The sequence below is a fragment of the Podarcis bocagei genome, assembly GCF_964188305.1.
Source record: "Podarcis bocagei genome assembly, chromosome: 8".
Lineage (NCBI taxonomy): Eukaryota > Metazoa > Chordata > Lepidosauria > Squamata > Lacertidae > Podarcis > Podarcis bocagei.
In genome coordinates this window covers 53,620,782-53,642,522 of record NC_138133.1, presented here as the reverse complement: position 1 = coordinate 53,642,522, position 21,741 = coordinate 53,620,782, and the positions used below count along the sequence as shown (strand labels likewise).

Here is a 21,741-nt window from a genome sequence, read left to right as displayed (position 1 = left end):
AGTATATTCAAGGATGGAACCTGACTAAACCCCCCAGAAATGCACAAAATGTTTCTCTGGTTTTTTGGTATTCTGAATCACACCAAGAGCTTACTTGACCAGAACAGTCTCCCAACTGCAGACACAATACAACAAATTCAGTTCATGTCTGAATCTATCAAATTTACACTTTGATGACAACTAAAACACAACCATCCTTCAAATTTTGCATTTATCAAATTTTGCAGTTGTCAAGCCAATGTTTTAAAAAATGCATATATTAGGGTGAAGTGAAGATAAAAATTAATATATTAGTGAAAATGACATACTAAAATGCATTGAGTGAAATTGCTTGTAAATATGTTTGCATTACTCAAAACAGCATACAAAGATGTGTAACTAGATAGAAATTAACAGTAAAATGCTGAAGAATTTTCATAGGGATTAAATATGTATACAGTGGTACCTCGGGTTACATACGCTTCAGGTTACATACGCTTCAGGTTACAGGCTCCGCTAACCCAGAAATAGTACCTCGGGTTAAGAACTTTGCTTCAGGATGAGAACAGAAATCGTGCAGCGGTGGCGCAGTGGCAGCAGCAGGCCCTATTAGCTAAAGTGGTGCTTCAGGTTAAGAACAGTTTCAGGTTAAGAACGGACCTCCGGAATGAATTAAGTACTTATCCTGAGGTACTGTATTTTTTTCACCATAACGCTCACTTTTTTTCCTCCTAGAAAGTAAGGGGAAATGTCTGTGCGTGTTATGGAGGAAATGCCTACGGGTGGCATGCCTACGGATTTTCCTCCTCTAAAAACTATGTGCGTGTTATGGTCGGATGCGTGTTATAGAGCGAAAAATATGGTACTTTGCCGCCGCCATGTGATTTCTGTTCTCATCCTGAAGCAAAGTTCTTAACCCGAGGTACTATTTCTAGGTTAGCGGAGTCTGTAACCGGAAGCGTCTGTAACCCGAGGTACCACTGTATATCATTAACCATGAGTCTGTGGCTTACCAAAATCTTGTTTACTGGATAACATTTTCTTCAGCAGCAACAATGTACTATTCCAATGGTGTAGCTATGCAACATGTGAACATATAGTATGTGCATGACTAAGGTTTTGGCGAAGCAGCAAAAGTGTCATTTGCCGAGATCTTCAGAAAGAATGATTGATTTTAAGATATGGACATAGCTCACCGCTTTGCAGTGCCAGGCAGGGGTTTCTCCAGAGTTATTGTGCCCTATCCGTATTTTGTAGAGCTCTCCTAGGTCTTCCATTTGTATCTGTTAAAATAACCACACACAAAACAGCAGTTCATCTAGCTTCTTTGAACATAAAACTGCTCCAGTAACTTTGGTTCAATATGTTTCACATATTACTTCAGAATACTATTTCATCTTTGTAAAGCATTTAGTTCAAGGAGGACTGAATAAGTAGGTCCAGCTGTGAGTCTGCAAAACTGAGTAAATTTACTTGAAATAGAATTCAAATGAAGTAAATGTGTTTAGGATTTTTGCGTCAATGGGTTCAATCTTAGGGCATCAATGCAGCCTACAACATATTGAAGCAGCAAATCCTTGCTTAGAATGGTGTGATAAATAGAGTGTTTCATCTTAGGACATTAGCCAGCTTATCAATTTACAGTCTGGAATGACTTCATTACTTATATGAACATCGCTGTTTATTTTTATATACTTGTAGTCCTTGAAGCGTGAAGCCAACCTCTACAGGGAAATGTGATGAACTGAGAATTATATGGGTTGAGGTTACCTCAGATGGACCAAAAAAGCAGAAGGCTAGCCAGCCAATGGAATACAATCTCTTGTTCTCTGGCCTCAACTCTTCTTCCCAGCCCAGGGGAAAATCAGAGGAGAAGGAGCATTGTCTGGGAAGCCTTTGCCCTTTACTCAAGTACCTTCTAGGCCAGAGGATGTTGCTTTCCCTGACTTCTCAGACTCAGTGTACCCCCTGATCCATTCTTCACCTTCCACATGCCATTGGAGGCTGCAGCTGCAGAATTATGAAATGATCCTTTAAGAAACAGACAGCTCCTCATAGGGGGAGATGTTAAAAGTAGATCCAGACCAGTTGGCCTTCAGAAGGCCTCAGAATAATTCTGAGGTAGCAGTTTCTGCCTGTACTTGCCATAATGATCTGTCCAGGGTTCTAACATACTGTGCTTTACCTTGGCAGTTATTATCTTGTACAGCTTATTAAATGTGATTCTGCCTTTCAAGATTTGACTTTGCTCTTCAGGATGTGACCCTATCCTTCCAGTAAATGCACTGCTTCAATCCAACCTCCCCTGGGTACTATAAGCCAAGCTAGGACAGATCATACAGGCCGATGCATACTTCACTCATTTTTCATTTCTACTGCTCCCTCTGGGGACTGGCCATTTCTGATGGTGGCAACCATGGATTTCAACTGCACCCATCTATCTTAGGCTACATTTCTCATGGTTTTGCAAAACCCAACTGGACTGAGTTCACCTTTAATAAGTATCACTGGAAAACATAGAGTCATCTTGGCCTCAGCTGATATGCTGGAAGTCATGAATTGACCCTGGGAATACAAGTGAGCTCCATCAGGAAAACCCCATTATTATTGTTTACCCACCTTAAATTCAAGTCATGGGTTGTATGCAATGTAGCACTACATAAACATTTTGTCCGTGCAAAGATTTCTGTTCATGCAACATATTGCTCTCCCCATCTCCTCCCCCTACACCCCCATATGTGTTCTAGGGGTTTTCCCAACCCTCTGGAACAGAACCGAGAGGGTTCAGGGCATGTAGTGGAATGAGAGGGATGGAAAAGTCACATCGTGGAAGCAGAAATCTTGTGCTGACAGCATGCAGTCATTGAACACCACCCAATGGATTGAGAACTGCTTCCCCATGACAAAATGTTTAGAACATCCATTACAACTGATCTGTAATGAAAGCAGTTTTTGCAAATTCAAAATGCCATGTGACGGTGGCAAATAATATAATTCAGTAAACAGGATTATGTGGTGCAGCCCTAAAAGAATGGCAGCCCTAAAACCACAAAGAGCTACTTTAGAAGCGTACATAACTTTTTGTTATAGTCTTTTCCACTCCACACAACTGGAGAATGACTGAACTGTGTTCTGGACTTAACAATAAAGAAATGGAAACTTTGCTTAACCAAAAAAAAAAGTTAACTCTTTATTTTTAATCATGTGCTATCCTTATAAAATTTGACCAAACTGCGGGAGACAGTGGAAGACAGAAGTGCCTGGCATGCTCTGGTCCATGGGGTCACGAAGAGTTGGACATGACTAAACGACTAAACAACAATAACAATCCTTATAAAAAAACAGTATTTCATTATATTAACTTACAATGAATGTATCTTCATTTCCTCTTTCAAACACCTTTTTCTCCTCTCCATATAGAAAGACAGCTCCTGAATTATTTTGATCCCCATATAGTACAATATAAACTTGTGAGCTGGTGCTGGCAGATGGTAGGTCACTGGTAAAAACTGTTACCTTCCACTTCCTAGCTAAAGAAACATATAAAGAAATCTATAATTAATGGGAATTAGGATGTGCCTCTCACCAGGTAAGAATTGCCTTTCCTTAAAATAATCACAAATTACTGGAAGTTGTACCTGAAATACCCATTTTCCACACTCTAGTTTCAACTAGGCAGTAGCAGATGGCATCGTAGGGCAAAGGTGCTTACCTGACTCACCTAGGAGGTCAGGTCAGGTAAGAGGTCTACTCCACTACACTGTCCACTACTGCAATAGGGCTTCAATGATACACATTCACACAAACACGCTCATGCTTCCGTGAACCTCAGACAGTCTTCCTCATGCCTTATAGTTTCTTTTCTTCGCCAAGGTCGATTTTGATTGCCTTTTGGATCCCAATTCCAAAGGAAGTTGATAAGAACATGAGAAGAGGCCTGTCGTATCAGGAGAAAGGCCCATCTCGTCTGGTCTCATGTTCTCACAGTGGCCAAACAGATGCATATGGGAAACTCACATGCTGGACCAGAGAGCAACAGCACTGTGATTCCCAGCAAGTGTTATTCAGAAACATACTGCCTCCAACAGTGCAGGCTGAGCGTAGCCATTATGGCTCATAGCCATTGTCCCAATTCCAGCACAGATTGCTTTGTCACACAGATTTACAATTATTACAGCCAGATTCAGAGGCTGTCTTCCATCACATTCAGTTTTAGCACAGATTTTCCTCAGTGATTTTCTCCTTACGGGAATTATCCATGAAATGAACAGGAACACTCAACGGGCAGCCATTTAATTTTTCTCATTCTGTCCCTGTACTTGTGCCTTGATAATGACTTATAATGTTAATAATATAGCACCAATAAGACCTGTACAGCTTTGCTTTTATTAAATCATTCTCTTCACTAGTTGTAATTGAATATTATGCTCATTTGCTTAATCCAATTTAGCAATATCCACGAGATTAAGAGAAGAAACTGGTTTTAAGAATCAGCAGTTAAGAGATAAATGACAATGGGTTCTTTGGGGCAATAGCACCTGTGAAAGGGAACTGAACATCAGTGCATAATGGCCTGCAATTCTGTCAAGCAGAAATCATTCTCTGCATCCTCAAATGAAACAGTGTAATGCTTTCAATATTTAGTCACTACCCATTAACCACTTGCTGCAATATTTATATTTAGAAACTTCTATAACACAAATACTATATGTATAGCAGAAGTACCACATTGGTTATTACACCTAAGGAGTCCAAATAGTTTGTGCCCTAATAATGAATTTCCAGATATTAATGGCAACCTTTAGGTTAATCTCATTAGTTAATGCATGTGTTCATGATAGAGTAAAAGAAGAGTAGGAAACATTTTCCTACCCAGGGGCCATTTCCCCTCCCGAGTGACCTTCCAGGACCACATGCCAGTAGTGGACAAATCCAGAGGCAAAAAGTGTGTGCAGCACATGACTCACCTTTGTACCGTAGGCTCCATTCCAGCTATGGAAAACAGAGTGGTTGGGCTGTGCTGCTTAAATGACCTCTTTCCAGTTCCAACCACTGAAGTACAGTCCAGTCAGCTACCATCTTGCCTTTCTCTACTTTCCAGCTATTCACATTCTATCAGGGGACTTACAGCCTTCATGACTATGTTTTTTGTATAAAATTATCATGATGGAATTTGTTTGTTTGTTTGACTTATATACCACCCTTCATCTTAAGATCTCAGGGCAGTTCACAAGATAAAAATACACCTTTTTTGTTTGTTTGTTGTACTTCATGGTACCAGTGGCGTAGCGTGGGGGGTGCAGGGGGGGCCGGCCGCACCGGGCGCAACATCTGGGGGTTAGGGTTAGGGGGCGCAAATCCACGGGTTAGGGGGCGCAAATCCACGGGTTAGGGGGCGCAAATTGCTTGCCTTGCCCCGGGTGCTGACAATCCACGCTATGCCACTGCATGGTACTTCAAGTTGGAGCCCTATGCAAAGGTCTCCATCCTAGGCTCTTACCACTTACGAGCTTCAGTAACTATACAGGCCATTCAAAAAAGCAATTTTCATCTGTGGTGGGAACTGTAGTGTGCCCAATTTTTGAGACACGTTTAGCTTAAAAAATCTAAAATAATATAAACAAAAACAATTCCTTGTTTGTTTTAGCACTACTTAAGTTACTTATTATAAAATGCACTGAAATGTTAATAAATGATTACACAATCATAAATTAATTTGCATTATAGACTTTTCTTATTGGTTCTATGGACCCAGCATTCTTACATTGATCTAATACAACCAGCACAGTCTGGTTGATGTTGGACAGAATTCAATGTTATATGAGTGGACCTCTGCTTGTGCAACAGGAGTTAGCTTTCTATTATTCGACACATACACCCCAATCTTTTTCAGAGGATCCCCCCAACCCTAAAGAGCAGGTTTTGAGGGGGTGCAAGGTAATGCAGGGACATGAGAAGAAAGTGAGGTCCTGTTGTGTGACTGACAAACCATTCCATTTGTGCATTGGCAGCAACATTTACAGCCCATTGGGTTGAACATGCAACTTCAAATACATGTTCAATCACGAACCCTCAGGTTGGTCTCTGGATGAATCACCTTCCCTCAGAGTCAGTTTTCTATCCATAAACTGGAAATGTTATTGTGAAGGCCTGATTCAGGGATTGTGAGGATAGATGAAATAAATGCTGTATTGTGTTACAATAATTATTCCTTTAAAAACTGGTTTCAAAAATTAGTGCAACATATATGTAATATCTCCAAGGCTGGTGTTGTCATCCATTATGCTTTCATTAATTATACAAGGTACAGATTGAGGTCAGGCTGTTCAGCAATCTTCCATTTTTCTCCAATAACAAAGGGCTGTTCTTTTAGCTTACTTTATTGTTCATAATACAGATTCATTATCATAGAAACACAAATACAAGGGTAATGATAGCTATTGCTTTGAAACAATGTATAACAGCCAAGTATCTGTAGAAAAAACACATAGTCTTCAGTGTGGGCTTCCTCAAGGTTTGATTTTGTCCCCCATGCTGTTTAACATCTACATGGAACCACTGAGTGGGGTCATCAGGAGTTTTGGAGTATATTGTCAGCTACAGTATATGCTGATGACACACAGCTCTACCTTTACATCTACAGGCATGGCAGTAGATATGCTAGAGCATTTTCCTGCCTCAGGAATGGACCAAATGAGAGCCAATAAAGTGAAACTCCACCCAGATAACACTGAGACACTGTTAGTGGGTGGTTCCCTAGATCAGATGGATGAAAATCTTGATGGAGCTACAACTCCCTCTAAAGGAGTGAGTACACAGATTGAGAGTACTTCTGGACCCACTGCTGTTGGATGAGGTTCAGGTGGCCTTGGTGGCATGGAGTGCCTGGTTAGGGATAGCATAACCTCTCTCATCTGGGCTCTGGTAACCTCTAGGTTAGATTACTGCGATACATTATACATGAGGCTGCATCTGAAGACAGTTCAGAAAGTTCTGCTGGTGCAGAATTCAGTAGCCACATTACACCAATCCAGGCCCAATTCAGAGTGCTGGTTTTGACCTATAAAGTCTTAAATGGCTCAGGAGCTAATAATAATAATAATAATAATAATAATAATAATAATAATAATAATAATATGTTTATTCTTTATACTCATCCCATCTGGCTGGGTTTTCCCAGCCACTCTGGGCAGCTCCCAATCAAATATTAAAAACACAATACAACATTAAACATTAAAAACTTCCCTAAACCACAGTACCTCAAAGACTGCCTCTTCCATAAGAACTGTCCTAGACCCTGAAATCATCATCTGAGGCTCTTTGTGTGCTTCCTCCGCAAGAGGTCTGGAGGATGGCAACATGAAAATGGCCCTTTTCTGCAGTGGCTCCCAGTTTGTGGAACGCTCTCCCAAGGGAGGCTCAGCCGGTGCCTTTGTTACATATCTTTAGATGTCAGACATAAACATTCCTTTTCTCCAAGAAATTTGGCTAATTAAATAATCTATGGCCTTTTAAATTGTGGGGAGGTATTGTAAACCATCCTGTGATCCTCAGATGAAGTGTGGTATAGAAAATAATAATAATAATAATAATAATAATAATAATAATAATAATAATAATAATAATAATAATAATAGCTGCCTTTTGGACTTTCAGAAATATGAAGCAAGTTCTATTGCACTAGCTACATTTAGCTATTGCAGTGTTAGACTAGTAGTTTCTATCACGATTATCTCCAGTAGAAATGCAACAGAAGTGGTAATGTATATGATGTTTTCATTTTTTGACCATTCTAGGGTAGTCTCTGTAATTGAAGACTAACTAGTGTCTGATTTTATATTCATTAAGACAGAGGGCAAACTTGGTTTTAAAAAAAACAACCCCAACAAAACTAGAGAGTGGCCTGGTTACATACATAAATGAGATCAGTTAGCCCTTCTTAGAATCATGCCTTTGTGTATTTTCTAAGTTTCTCAGTGTATAGAACACAAGAGTAAAGCTCACCGACATCATACATAAGATTATTGCCTATAATTGCAATACTTTCTGTTGCCCATTTCAATATACATTCAATATACAATATTGTTTTTACAGTTTGTTAGAAAAAGTATCTTTAACATCTGTTTTGTAAAACTAAAATGTTCTGTATACGGATCTCCAAAGTATTTCACTGGACAAATTATAATTATAAACTATGATAAGAATAATTATGAAGATTTAGAAATGTAAACTTAACAGTTTTTTCAGGTAAGTTAATTACACTTGCAGATTAGAGAAAAATAACAATAAATAAAATGATCACAAATGGCCTCTCTAATAAAATAAACAATATCAGTCCTACTCCCTGTCCATGCTAGCATAATGGGCTGCATTTCTAATGTTCAATAACATGGGTCATGAGTTTAATCTACCATCACAAAAAAACATTATTAACTAATATTTCCATAGTTTCTCATGCACAAAATTTTTGTAATGTTATTTTGCATTTGTTAAGGAAAATATGTAACAAGAGTGCGAAAAACAAACAAGAACAAAAAAACCTTTTCACAGAAGAATTATTAATAAGAAATTAGGAACATGTATTCCTCAAACCAGGGCATAAATTCACTGTCTTTATCATTTGTGGTTTTGTTTTGTTTTAATATATAGGCAGTGCTATATAATTCTTAATAACTTTTTTCGGAGTCTGAATACTCATTGTCACTTTCATCTTCTTTTACATAAGGTGAAGTTTCTTCTTTGATACTGAAGGCATTTTCACCTTCCAAGTTTACAGTTAATTTCAAGCCAGTACTATTTAAGAGTGCCTCATGATGGTGAAAATTTTCATGTTTACACCTTTCTGTTACATCTGCTAATGAAGAAGCAGGTTTCTCTGCAACCATTTTGTTTCCCTTATCTTTTGAGTTCTGCAGTACAGATAAATTATTATTCTGCTCCACTGTTATCTCACTGAATGCATCACTACTGGCATTATTTTCATGACTGTTGATCTCCTGTGTGCCCACATCAATATTTTCTGTGACATATAATTTCTTTAAACCTTGATTTTCTTTCAGTGCTGCTGACACAAGTAAACTGAAAGTACTGCCATTCATGAAATCTAAAGTATTGTCAGCATAGAGTCTGTTAAAAATATTATTTGCAATGTTATTAATGCTGCTGTTCTTCAGGTCTGTGTGATATTTGTAAAGTCCAGTTATATTTTTGCCTTGCCATACGAAATATGGAGTATTTGTTAACAAATGTGACCCCACTTGGTTCTCAACATCGGAGGCTTTTTGGTAAGCACATCCTCTGATCTCCTCATTAGTTGGCTTTATGATGGCTGTCAATATTGGACAATGTTGTCCACAGATAGCATGGAGTTTATCCAGCGAGTCTTGATCTTCACGGCTATTCCTGCTTGAATGAGTGTTGCTTATTGGTTGGGTTTGAATTGGCTCATCATTTGAAGACTGTTCTGCAGGATGCACCTTATTGTCTGGTAATCTAAATTCTACAGAAGTAAGAGCTGGGGAATTACTTTTCACTTCTGTATAAAATTGCGTGGAACTGTTACATGCTGCCTCAAAAAGCACGGAGCTACTACACTGGTTGTTTCTGCTTTGTATACTTAAAGTATCAGGAAACGGATCTGAATCACTGTTATGAGGCATGTTGAAGTAGTTGCATCCATTGTCATATGGCTTAGCCATGTCTTCAAGTTCAGAAGATGATATTTCTTTGAGAGGCGGCCGGAGATTCAGATTCCCAAAATGTGAATATGGGATTTCATCACTATGATTGTCAAATGCCGTGTCGGCCGATGTTGTATCTGTATTGCCATACAATCCAGAGTTCTCAGGTGGTGACCTCCTTATTAAATGGTTCTCCTTAAGAAGCCATTTTCCTTTATCAATCAGTACTCCTTCATCTTCAGCAATGTGTTCCCTAGATTGGCAGTGCTGGTTTGTGTATTCCACTGAACAGTCATCATTATAATATGCTTCTTCCCCATTAAGACTAAACTGTGGTGCTGGCAAGGTAGCATTTTCTTTTTCCCACATGTCATTATTTGCGTTTAAATCTTCTGGGATTTTAGGTGATGCAAATTCATCCAGCCAGGTATGATTCTTTTGACACAACAAAGGAGCTCCCTCCATTACATCATGACAGGGTTCTTCTACAGCATTTCCTTGTAGTGTTTGAGTCAAATATGGAGGATCAAGCTTAGAAGGGGACTTAAAGGAAGCTTCGGCTTTACCATAAAGTCTCTCAATAGTTCTTTTCACATACCCTTTGTTGTACTCTTTTTCATATATTGCTTCATCTACACTTTCATTCGTCAAGTCACTGGAATGCCTAACATTGTAATCACTTTCATCAGTTTCTGGTCGATAATCTGACAAGTCAGAAGTGGCAGGACTTTTCAGGCATTTTTTGAATTCCAAAGAAGAATTTGAGTAGGATCCACCCTCAAGTTCCTTTACTATCAGTTTTACTCGGGACACCTGTTCCTCTTCTCCTGGAATTTGCTTAGATTCATAACAAAAAGATAATGGTGATGGTGTAGACAATCGTTCTGAAGTCTCCTCACAAGTACCATCTTCCTCCATGTCTTCCCGTACAGAATTTTCTACAATGTCACCATTTGTGGTATTATCAGCAATGGAAGTAAGACACTCACTTGAATTTTCCTTTAACAACACAGAGTTGGTCCAGTTTAAATCTTCTGTGCCCTTTACTTCCTTATCATCTACCTCTGAAGTTTCTAGATCAAACATGTGGTCTTTATCATTAGAGGTCATGCTGTGAGTGCTTGACTTAGGTTCTTGTGATATCTCTGATTCTTCATTATTAAATGATGTATCTGTGGTTTTTTCCTGTGTGCCTTGAAATGAGCTATGTTCAAATGAACTTTGTTCATTTTCTGTAGGCAGATCCTCATTTGAAGCCAAGCCACAGCTATTCAAGTCAGCATTAATGCAGTTCAAATTTTGCATTTCATCATGAACATCCAAATCATTTAGATCTGAATTCTCTACTGGAGTTCTGCAGGTCTCCTCCTCCTCCTCCTCCCCACTAGACCTCTCCAATTCTCCTGCTAACACTTCTGCATCAATAACTTCCTCAGAACTCAACTTATTCTTAAGAGTTAAATTCTTGTTTACTTTTCCTTCTTCAAAGACTGGTATATGTTTAATTTCAGCTTGAGGAAAAATTTCTTTGTGGTATGTTGGTTCCTGTTTCTCTATTTGCATTCCGGAGAATATTAAATGGTTTGCTGTGCAGTCCTGAAGATTGGAGACAGCAGTCTTCAGGTCTTCAGCTTCCTCTTTAATTGCAACTTGTTTCAAATACTGCAGGAGTGTAAATACTTCTGAACAGCTACAGGTAGTTTGTACCATGTCATCTTTATTTATATTGGACAAAGTTTCTTTGAGGTTAAGTAGAAGGAGCCAAGCGAGGAGGAGATTGGAAGAAGCTCCAAGAAGGGAGGAAGAAGAAATGTCTGTAATGCATCCAACATGGTTCTTTTCAGCACTGAGCACTGTTGATTTCAGCTGGTGCAGCAACAGACCACTGACACAATCCTTCTGCATATCAGGTCCTAGAATGTTACTGGTGCCATTGGGACTAACCCGGGCAGCAATTTCAGAAATGTACCTTTGATCACTGGTTTCTAACAGAACATTCTTTTTGTCATTTTCATGTATATTACACATGGATAGTTTATTATTGCTCTGGTTATCTGACTGTAATAAATACTTGGCTTCTTCTATTAAACTTGCCTCAGCATCTGTCAAACAGCCAATGTGTCCTTCGTACAGTTTTTTAACTGATTCTTCAACAGTTCCTAGTTCACTGAGATGATTTAATGTACCATTGGATAGTTTACTTTCACTAATATTTTTATTCCCTGATAGGCACACATTCTTTCCTACTAACTGACTTTCTTTATCTGAAAAAGACTTGACAGACAACTGATGCATTGTTCTGTTATCTGAATTTATGGGAGGTAAATGCTTTTCAGGCATTGCAGCATTTGGGAATATGTTCTGCAACCAGTTTTGGACATAACTTTCAAGAGAAAGTTCTGCAATCTCATTTGTCAAGGCTGCATCCCTCAAAGTATCCAATGTTCTAGTCTCATCCAACACAGGGACTTTACTACCTGAAGCACTTTCAGGTTTTTTATTCTTTTTTACTTTTTTATGTTTCAATGATGATTTGTGTGATTTGGCAGAAGTTACCTTCTTTTCTTTTTCAGCCTTAGGACCACTTCCTGTATCAGTCAATGGCTTCCATGAAACTATGCAACCTGCTGTTTGTTCTGTTACATTAGCTGTGTCCCATGTACCTTCTTTAATCTGTTCAATTTCATTTTTGGGGTGATCTTTAGCCATTAACCCTTCTTCTGCTTTCAAGTGAGGTTTTTTGTCTGATTTGGCTTTTAGCTTAGGCAACTGTCTATTTAGATTTTGCTTCAGGTTAGATTCTAATTCATTTTTCTGGGATTTCTTAGACACTTGACTATATAAATCTTCTTTAGGACCTAAGCCTTTATTAGAACCTTCTAAGTTGGCAACAGGCAAAGCAAGCACTCTTTTATGAACTGTGATTTGAGGAGAAGAATGTGGTGCACTTTCTCTTGTGATATGCATCTCACAAGTCTTCACATCATTCTCAGGGGTTGCTACGGCTGCTATATCATGCAAGTTCTGTGGAAAAGCTGTGCCTTGCTCTACAATATCAGAGGAAGATTTTCTCTTTTTCTTCTTTTTCTTCTTGCTCTTCTTTTTACTACTGGAAGATGCAGCTTGGCTTCCATCAGAGAGATGAGTTGCTGAGTTCTTGACAGTGATAGAAGAAGATTCTGTTATCGGGGGAGATCTTTGAGCACACTTGCATACTGTTTCACTGCTCCCAGGAGGTGAGTCATGTATGGGAGTTTGAGAAGAAGGCAATCCCTTGCACTGGTTGCATATCACCTCCTCACTTCTTGACTGAGATAATTCGGGGTGGATGTTGAAGCTGCCTACTTCCCTTCCAGTTTGATCACTTTGATTAAGCAAAGGCAGTCCAGTTGCATGGGATTTCTTTAGAGACGTTTGAGCATGACTGATGCTAGAATCATAACCAGATGTTAAATTGTTATCTAAGCCTTCCTCTGCAACTGATTTCTCCAAAACGTTCTGTGATAAGCCATCCTCACAAGGCAAGGCATTGGACTTTTCAATTGTGACTTTGTTTGATGTTTCTTCCTCTGTCTGGTCATCCTGAGATTGATTCAGCATATGATTGCTACAAATTTCGCTTAGTTTTGGTGTGGTAACACTTGATGTTTTACTGCTAGAGTGAGTGACCAGGTAATATTCAGATTTGGTATCACCATTGTCCATTTCTTCACTGTAAGAATACTGCCCAACCATCTTTTTTTGGACTGCTGTGTCAGATACCACAGTTACACTTTCAACCAAGGATTTCTTTTGCTTGACTCTTCTAGGCCCAGGAGTAGGTGGTCTATAAAAAGGAGGTTTGATCTTATCATTCTTTGCCTGGCTCATATCTACGTTCACAGAAGAATTCTGCCAGATGTCATAATTGCTAGCTTCCGTTCCACATGAAATATCTTGACTGATCACTTCTGTGTTGATGGGCTGCAGTGAGACATCATATTCAGCCCTGTTGAAGTTTTCTGCATTTTTTCCACATGACTCATCTTCTGCAACAACTGCAGAGGTGCCAGCACGGCTAACTGTGGTCGTCCATTTTATAGTTTCCTCTTCTTTTATGTTGAATCGAACTCTCATCTCAACTGTCATGCTGCCATCTTGATTAAGATGAACAGACTTCTCAATGTCATCTTCAGGGGGCACCAAAGACAAATCTTCCCCAGTATGTGAATGATTTTCTGCTAAGCTTGTGTCAATATTAGGTATGTAAGAAGACTCTGAGTTGTTATCATTACTGTAGCCTTTAGAAGAAGAAGCAGAAATCATCTGTGATCGGGAGCTTGAGTCTATCTGTACACTCACTTTCAAATAATTTATTGAAAACACCCCAAATGATAAGATTAGATGGAAAGTGCAGAAGACAGTCATCAGAAATAACCATCCAGGGACAGAGGCAGCAGACAGGTAGGAAAGAGACAAGAGAAAACACAAAAAGAAGGTTGTTAGTACAAAAACATTCAGATAAAATAGCATTGGGAAGGGATCCAATTATATAAAACATTAGTAATAAATGGTCGGCCCCGCTGGTTAAAAGGCTAAAACATGAAACAATGAAAACCTGTATAGCTTAAATAGTAGGGAGAAATGAGATATCTGTCCAGACACATCAGCTACTATCACCTAGAAGAAGAAAAAGGAGCAGCAAAGAATATACAAATATTTACTAGGTTTATGCATAGTCTTAAATATTAACAATGACAGATATTTTGGCCAGAAATAAACCAGGGATTTCAAGTTTTAGCCTTTTAAGATTAAGCAGGTGTGCAGTGTGCAATTCTATGCATGATGGTGTGGAAGGAAGTTTCATGATGCCTTATCATGTTTTCTTTGCAATGACTGCATTTACCATCATTTTTGAACGTTCCAATTTATTTATTGAATTAAACATAATTTATACACTGCGTCATTGTAAATAGAATAGAAATTGCTTAACCACAGTCTAAACAGAGAGTTCATATGAAAAAATAACAAGTGCTGCTAGCAACGTTTCCAACCATTCTTCAGACTTTGGCAAGGAAGGAGTTCATGAGTTTTGATACACTCCCTCTGCATGCCCTTGTTTCCCTAACTACATGCATCGCGGATGGTCAGTGGATTTTAGAGATTATTGTAAGAGATGGGAATGCTTTCTTAAATAGTGTATTAGATTGTGCTTAAAGGGCATTAGGGAACCAGTACAGTTCCTAGAGTGCTGGTGTTACAAGCACTACCACTACCAGGAAAACAACTGCTGCATATAACAGTGTCTTCAACAATAACGGAATTTAGTCACTTATAACCTAGACTCACAATTATAAACACAAACAAATGCATTTGTTAGTCATTAACAGTGCAAGCCTAACAATGTTTACTTAGAAGAAAGTGCTATTGAATTCAGTTGGGTTTACTCCCAGGTAGGTGTGGTTAGGATTGCAGCCTAAGACACTACAGGATCTTCTCTGTTTTAGTGATAATCTTTAACATCCCTATTAGCATGTTTCATATATTTTTGCTTGTTTACTTATATTTTTTTTTGAAATATCTATTCTTGCATCCAAAAGAATCATTCCATGGCTTAACATCAGTATGAACCAAAACAAGACAATCATAGAACCAGAAGCAATAAAACTACAGAACAAGATAAGGACATAAAGGCAACAACTTGTTATGTGCTATTCTAAATGCCCTGAAAAATAGCAGGAACAACTTGCCATCTGAACTCCACTAGTGAGGGAGCTGGGTCTGGGTCTGTTTCTGTCTCTCTCTGAGGGGGAATTCCATACCCCAGGTGTCACCACTGAAAAGGTAGCCCCTCTCACCCCCTCAGAGAACAGGAGAATATAAAACAGGGTCTCTGAAGATGATCTAGTTGAATGAGTAAATTGCTGCTGAGACAAAGTTGATTCCTATTTTACGTCTGGGATGTTTCCTACTAAAATGCCGATATGCAATTTGTGTTGATGCAATGCTTTGTTATTTATTTATTTTTTATTACATTTTTGTTGACTTTTGTCTGTGGGTATCATACACCCTACTCAGGCATTCATGTGTGGCTTAAAATGAACAGGGCAGGGCCCATGGAGGCAAAAAAGTTCCCCATTCCTGGTTTAGATTCATGTCATGAATCATGAGTTAGGCTATGTACACACGACATTTGAAAAGAGATGTAGATGGTCCTGGCAATTGCGGGGGGTGAGTCCAGACCTGCCCAATGTCACTGTGGGTAGGCATATATTAAGGTTGCCATGACCTCTTTCTTATTCTTTCACTTGGCACATGTGAAGGGAGGAAAAGGCATGGATACCTAATCAAGAAGAGAATTTTCAAATAGGTATCAAGTAACCACACCCAACCTTTTGGAGAGCAGACTCTAGATTCAATCTAGATTGAAAGCAGCATGTTGAAGACAACCATGAACAGTGCTTTTTTTCTGGGTGTGTGCAGTACCGGCACCTTTTTTTTCTAGAAGAAAAGCACTGAGCATGAATGATTCCCAGTTGAGAAAAATTACATTTTTTGTGCTGTAAATAGATTTGTGTGTACACAGTCTTACTTAGTTTTACTTTTCATGACAAAGGGTGGCATTCATGCTACAGCAACTGGAAATGAACATAAAATGTAACTTCATTACTTTCTAAATTAGAGTACTCACATTGGAGAGGAAGCGTTGTAGCAAACTAAAGTGCACTCAGAGTAGACCCACTGAAATGAACCTAAGTTAGCTATGTTCATTAATTCCAATGGGTGTGTTCTGACTTGGACTAACACTGAAAATAACTGATTTATAACAGGTGAGTTAAAAGATGAATGAGCTGTTAATAGATAATGATGGTTTTAATATAGTCAAAACCTTCATATTTAGAGGAATATCAGAGACTGCTGGTGCTTAATATTCTCCCCTTCCCTCAGGCTCTTTCATTTTCCTCATTTGTGAGGATTTGGCTAGGGAGTCTGTAAATGGTTTAACTGGCCTTTTTTTAATATACTGATATCTAGGCAGACCATTCCTTTTTGCCATTTCATTTTATAGAATAATAAAAGAGGGAGAAGGAAATTGGAACCGAGAATCATTAAAGACACTTACTTTTTCTACCCTCCGACTTGGCATTTGTTCTGGGGTATACACGACTGGAGACCCCGGGCAGTTTACTAGGTAGTGAATACCGACGAGGATCATAATTAGCTGCTTTAAAGGGCTCTCTTCCTGCAGCTACAACAGCTCCAGAGCAGAGTATTAGAGCTTGAAGGTTGGGGACCTGAAAGAGAAACAGCAGACAAGGTTTCTTATTGTGAAAAAGAAAATCATCATTCTGTGGTCCAGGATTTTGATTAAAAGCCATGCTTCTATGAGCACTTGACACCTTTAGAAAACCCAAAGGAGAGCTGCAACAAAATGAGGCATGGATGGAAAGTCCTGTTCAGTGTTCTAGTCATCCACCCATGCTAATCCTTTACACCTTCTCCTCTCTGTTTTTATTTTTATCTGCCAATCTGTCCCAACTCCAAACTGAGGTCACTTGAAGATGCTCAGTCCTCATTGGGCTACTATTGGTGTGTGGCACTTTTTGCCCCTTTAATTTCACCCCTCCCAAAAATTAATTTTCTACTTTTCAAACCTTGATGTTCCTGAGCATAATATTACCTCTCTTATTTCCTCATTTTGGCAACATAGCTGTCACAACTCAGTACTTAAATTTGATATTAGTATATATTTGAGAAGGTAAAGAAATAGATGTAGCTATCAATATGTCTTCTGTGAAATTTTACAGTCTTAAATAATAAATGTCTGTCTTGTTCATGGCCGCAACAGATCCACATTACAATTTCTATTTGAGAAAGTGGTGTGAAATATTTCTTTTCTTTTCTTCAAAGCTTTACTACAAAACTGTAGATCTTGTAAAATTAAAGGTACTCGAGCCATCACTGACTGGGTTTATATTCTGAAAAACAGAAACATCTTGAAGCACTTCATTGGAGTAAATAGGAAAGTCTGTTGCAGGAACTCAAGGTGTGCAGTACTAGGATTCTCTGACCATGCCGTAGCTTCATAATTGCTTTCCCCTCAACCTTAGATTTCAAATGTGGGGACATCACTTTTCAAATTTTAAAACTCTGCATGGGAGCATATAAAAACGATGAGAGGCAAACTGACATGTTACACACTGATGCATGTTATGAAGCCTCATCTCTATTCTTTAAATAAAAAGAAGCCATGGGAGGCTGTCATTTTAAGTGAAGGAATGGTGGGGAAAGGAGATGTATAACCCTTTCTCTGCCAACGGATTTTCTGTTTCACATTCCCCACCTATCTGCTCATGAACACGGCTTCCCAATGTTGCTTTGTTACCCACACTAACATGCTACTGTGGCTTCCCTCTAATACTGGCTTTATCCCCAAATGAGATGACCCTCCAATATTTCTTGACCCCACCCAGGTGGGTTAGAGAACCTGCTTTTGCGTTTTAATTCTGTTACCATCCCCCCAAAAAAGTGAAAATAAAAGGTTGTGCCGCTTCCTTCAGGGACCTTTAAGCTCTTGGCAGAAAGAGATAGAATAATGCCTCATGAGCAGCCTAAACATAATATAGGGCTTCAAGGGATTATGACATGGCTAGAGCGTGCAGCACGATTGAGGTCACTCCTGTGGGTGCCCTTAAAAGCTCCTTAGTAAGCAGGAGTGTTACATGCTAGAACAGGAAGTTACAGTTTAAGAGAAAATTAGGTCTTCATGGATACCAGCAATTAAATTCCTCTCACTTCCATCTCCCTGCCATGCCAAGTTTTCCTTTAAGGGCAAGACAGCTATTGTGGCTCACAAGGGCACTGAAGCAACATACACCAGCCATTTGAATTTAAAGAGCAGCAGATGTTCTTGACCAGTGTAAGAAACATAAGAAACATTTTAGATAGCATGGTTTTGGTGAAAACAAAGCCGTATAACTGCAGTAGTACAGGAGCAGCTAACATCATACCCTCCATAAGCCCTAGACAGCACAGCCAATCATCAGAGGTGATGGAAGCTGTAGCCCAATAGCATCTGAAGGATACCACATCCTCCTGCAGTAGAACCTAACGGTCTAATGACTTGTGATGCTAGGTGTGTCACTGCAAATCACTTTTTCTTATGCTAAATGTTATTACAGGCATAGGGCCAGTTTTAATTGACAACACAGTGCACAGGGATGGGAGTCTGATTCCTTGCCCCCAAGCCACCATTAGGCTTAGGGGAAATGGCCCCATCCGTGCTAATACGAGTCCTGCCCCCAGAGAATGGAGATGAATTGTCATTATTCCAAAGCGACAGCGTTACATCTCCCCTCCCTGCACACTGCATTCCCAATTAAAAGTGGACTGCCTGTAATTAGTTTTTTTAAATTAGTTTTGTTTTGGAACCATGCAATTGATGCCATATGTAGTATCTATTTAGAAAGGTAAATGGAATCATGATCTAGCAAAAACTGGGGAAGTCGTGGGTTGGAATTTGTATATTTTGTTAAGGTAACTGCTTACCTCCCCCTGCCACGTGATCTGGTCTCTGATCATTTGATCTCATAACTTAATAGCTGCACAATGGTGGCTGACAATGGGAAGCAGCTCTATTTAAGCAAGCATTTTGTTTGATATGATGTTTGATGTGAATGTTCTACCTATCACATCACCTCTGCAATGGCTCATTCATATCATCACTTAATGTTGCAGTTATGTGTAAACCAGTCCTAAGACCACCTGCCCAAAGATAAATATTTCAGAGTATCTTCTTATATTCTTACCTTTCTCCCATCTGTCATGTACAATTTCACAACAGGGTACTGCATTAGCTCACTGATGTGGTCCAGAAAGGCCTCAAAGCTTTGTGTGTTCTTCTTACCCAAGACAACAGTGCGCCGGATTCTTACATTGCCATTTTTGAAAACAAGCAGCTTCTTAGGGTTACTGAGTCTGGCGGTGCTTCCTTGCTGGAACACACCACCTTCGCCCTCTCTAGCTAACTGTACAGCTCTGCGGCGAGCACTGACTGGCCTGCTGATCTGCCATGGCAATGGCTTCTTACTGGCCTTCTCCAGGTTGATGGGCTTGACTTTCCTCTGTTGGGAACAGATGTATGACTTGCCATCTTCAAGGTCTTCCAAATTATTGACACTGTGTATCCCTCGTGGTGTAGTGATATTTCTCACCCCAAAAGGCAATGGAACTCTTTTCGACAAGTTGTCAAGCAAGGCATCAAATGATTTGAAAGAGCGGTTATTGACCACCATTTTTACCCCATTAAACTGAGGGTCGCCACTCTTGTAAAAGCAGATCCGTTTGGCCACAATGGGTTCGGTGACATTGAAAGGACGAACAGACAAAGACTGTTCACTCTCTGAAGTACGGGGCTGAATCATTGAGTAGTTGGTTGAAGGTGTTTCACTCATTCTGACAGCAATCTGGAAATAAGGAGGCAGAAGTAAATGCTCGCTTATGATCACAACAATAATGCAGGCCTCATTTCTATAAAGTCACAAAGGAGGTTTTAACAAAAGCAACCAGCAGTAAATCTTGCCAAAAATCAATGGCTTAAATAGGTCCAAGCTGTTATCTCTAAATTCCACAAAGACTGGTAGGATTAAGCTAACAAAGCTTTACTTGCAAATATGTGTAGAATTCTCCCATGTATTTTAACATATCTTATCATTTTGCTACAACAGAACATTTCACTTAGCAAGGGGTATTTTGTCACACCAGAATAGTAATTAGACTTTTCTGTTGTTGTTTTAATAGCAATGGCAACATTTTCTATTTTTACATTCTAAATGCTTTCATATAAAGGATTTTTTTGTTGTTGTTCCAAGGGTGACCCAACCAACTAGTCCAGGGCTAAATGTGTCCTTCCAGGCCTTTCTATCTGGCTGTTGGGACTCTCCCTAGGTCACACCCCTCATCAACCCTTTTCTGCATCCTCATCAAGTGCTTTTGGCAGAATGAAAGGTGTCCTTGAACTATGATAATGCCTCTTGCTTCCCTGGATGGAAAAATATGAGGGTGGTCAGGTTGGAAGGCAAAGAATCCTCTGGCTTTTGCACAGCTGGAATATCATGTACTATATAAACATCACATCCATTTGTCCAGCCACTTTTTGCCTATGGCCTCCCCGCAAACTGGCATGTGGTTTCTGGAATATTCCCCATGGGGAAATTTCAGACCTTGGCCTGAAAAATATTCCCCAGCTCTGAACTAGTCAGACATTGCACCCGCACAACATGTTTAAAGAACATTCAACACACACTTAAAACACATGTCTTCCCCCAAGGAATCCAGGAAACTGTAGTTTACCCCTCACAGATCAACTGTTGCCAGCTACCATTCCCTAATTCTTTGGTGGAAGCCATGTGCTTTGAATGTGCCTTGAATATGCTTTAAATGTATGGTGTGGATATGACCAAAAACTGACAAAAGAAACTGGGCACAGTCTAGAAAAAAGAATTACAGTGTGAGTTTACATAGTTCCCTCTAATTTCAACAGGGTTTGTGCAGGAGAACTTTCTGGTGGATTTTGCCTGTGATCCCAGGCTTATTCGTTTTGTAGCACTGCAGTACTACTGATTCTAGCAGGAATTCTCTTCAGTAAACATAATAGGCTAGACAACAGCACAAACATATTATAAAGTCTCACTGTGAAACCACACAGTCTGGAGTAGTCACATTCAGCTTAAGATACTCTGGGGTCAAGACTTTAAGATTAATTTATTACTTTTTCATTTACACCCCCAGTTGACCTGCTGGATTAAGACCATATTAAAAATATGATACTAAAATCCGTAAAATAAGCTTTTAAAATAGAAAGCAAGATATACCGTAATAATACTTTATATTCATGTGTAGTACTTTTCCTTAAATTACATCCTATGCTATATCTGTAGCACCTACAGCTTCCTCATAAGGTAAGCCACTAACTCGATCCCCAAATTGCGGAAACTGAGAATAAGAGAGAGAAGCTTGCATAAGATTGCCCAGTGAGTACAAGGCTTAACTAAGAGTTCAACCAGAAAGGATGAGGGAGAATTTACAGCTTATGTGTTTGAAC

At 39.3% G+C, this 21,741-nt stretch overlaps 2 protein-coding genes across 2 annotated transcripts in view; both read right to left on the bottom strand.

The window, feature by feature from the left end:
- The window catches only part of LOC308593623 (lipoxygenase homology domain-containing protein 1-like), a 181,184-nt gene that overhangs the window by 136,262 nt on the left and 23,181 nt on the right, over window positions 1-21,741 (bottom strand). Inside the window, exons 2-5 of the mRNA XM_081206073.1 lie at window positions 19,448-20,104; window positions 16,762-16,933; window positions 3,346-3,509; window positions 1,176-1,262 (exon numbers count right to left, since the gene is read on the bottom strand). Coding sequence (XP_081062199.1) covers window positions 1,176-1,262; window positions 3,346-3,509; window positions 16,762-16,933; window positions 19,448-20,092 — 1,068 coding nt within the window. The 5' untranslated portion in view covers window positions 20,093-20,104. The remainder of the gene's footprint in view (window positions 1-1,175; window positions 1,263-3,345; window positions 3,510-16,761; window positions 16,934-19,447; window positions 20,105-21,741) is intronic.
- LOC308592690 (oxygen-regulated protein 1-like) lies at window positions 8,592-14,171 on the bottom strand (the record flags this gene model as incomplete). The annotated part of the gene is made up of 1 exon (XM_081204301.1): window positions 8,592-14,171. The coding sequence occupies one exon, from the start codon at window positions 14,169-14,171 to the stop codon at window positions 8,646-8,648; it is 5,526 nt and encodes a 1,841-aa protein (XP_081060427.1). The 3' UTR covers window positions 8,592-8,645.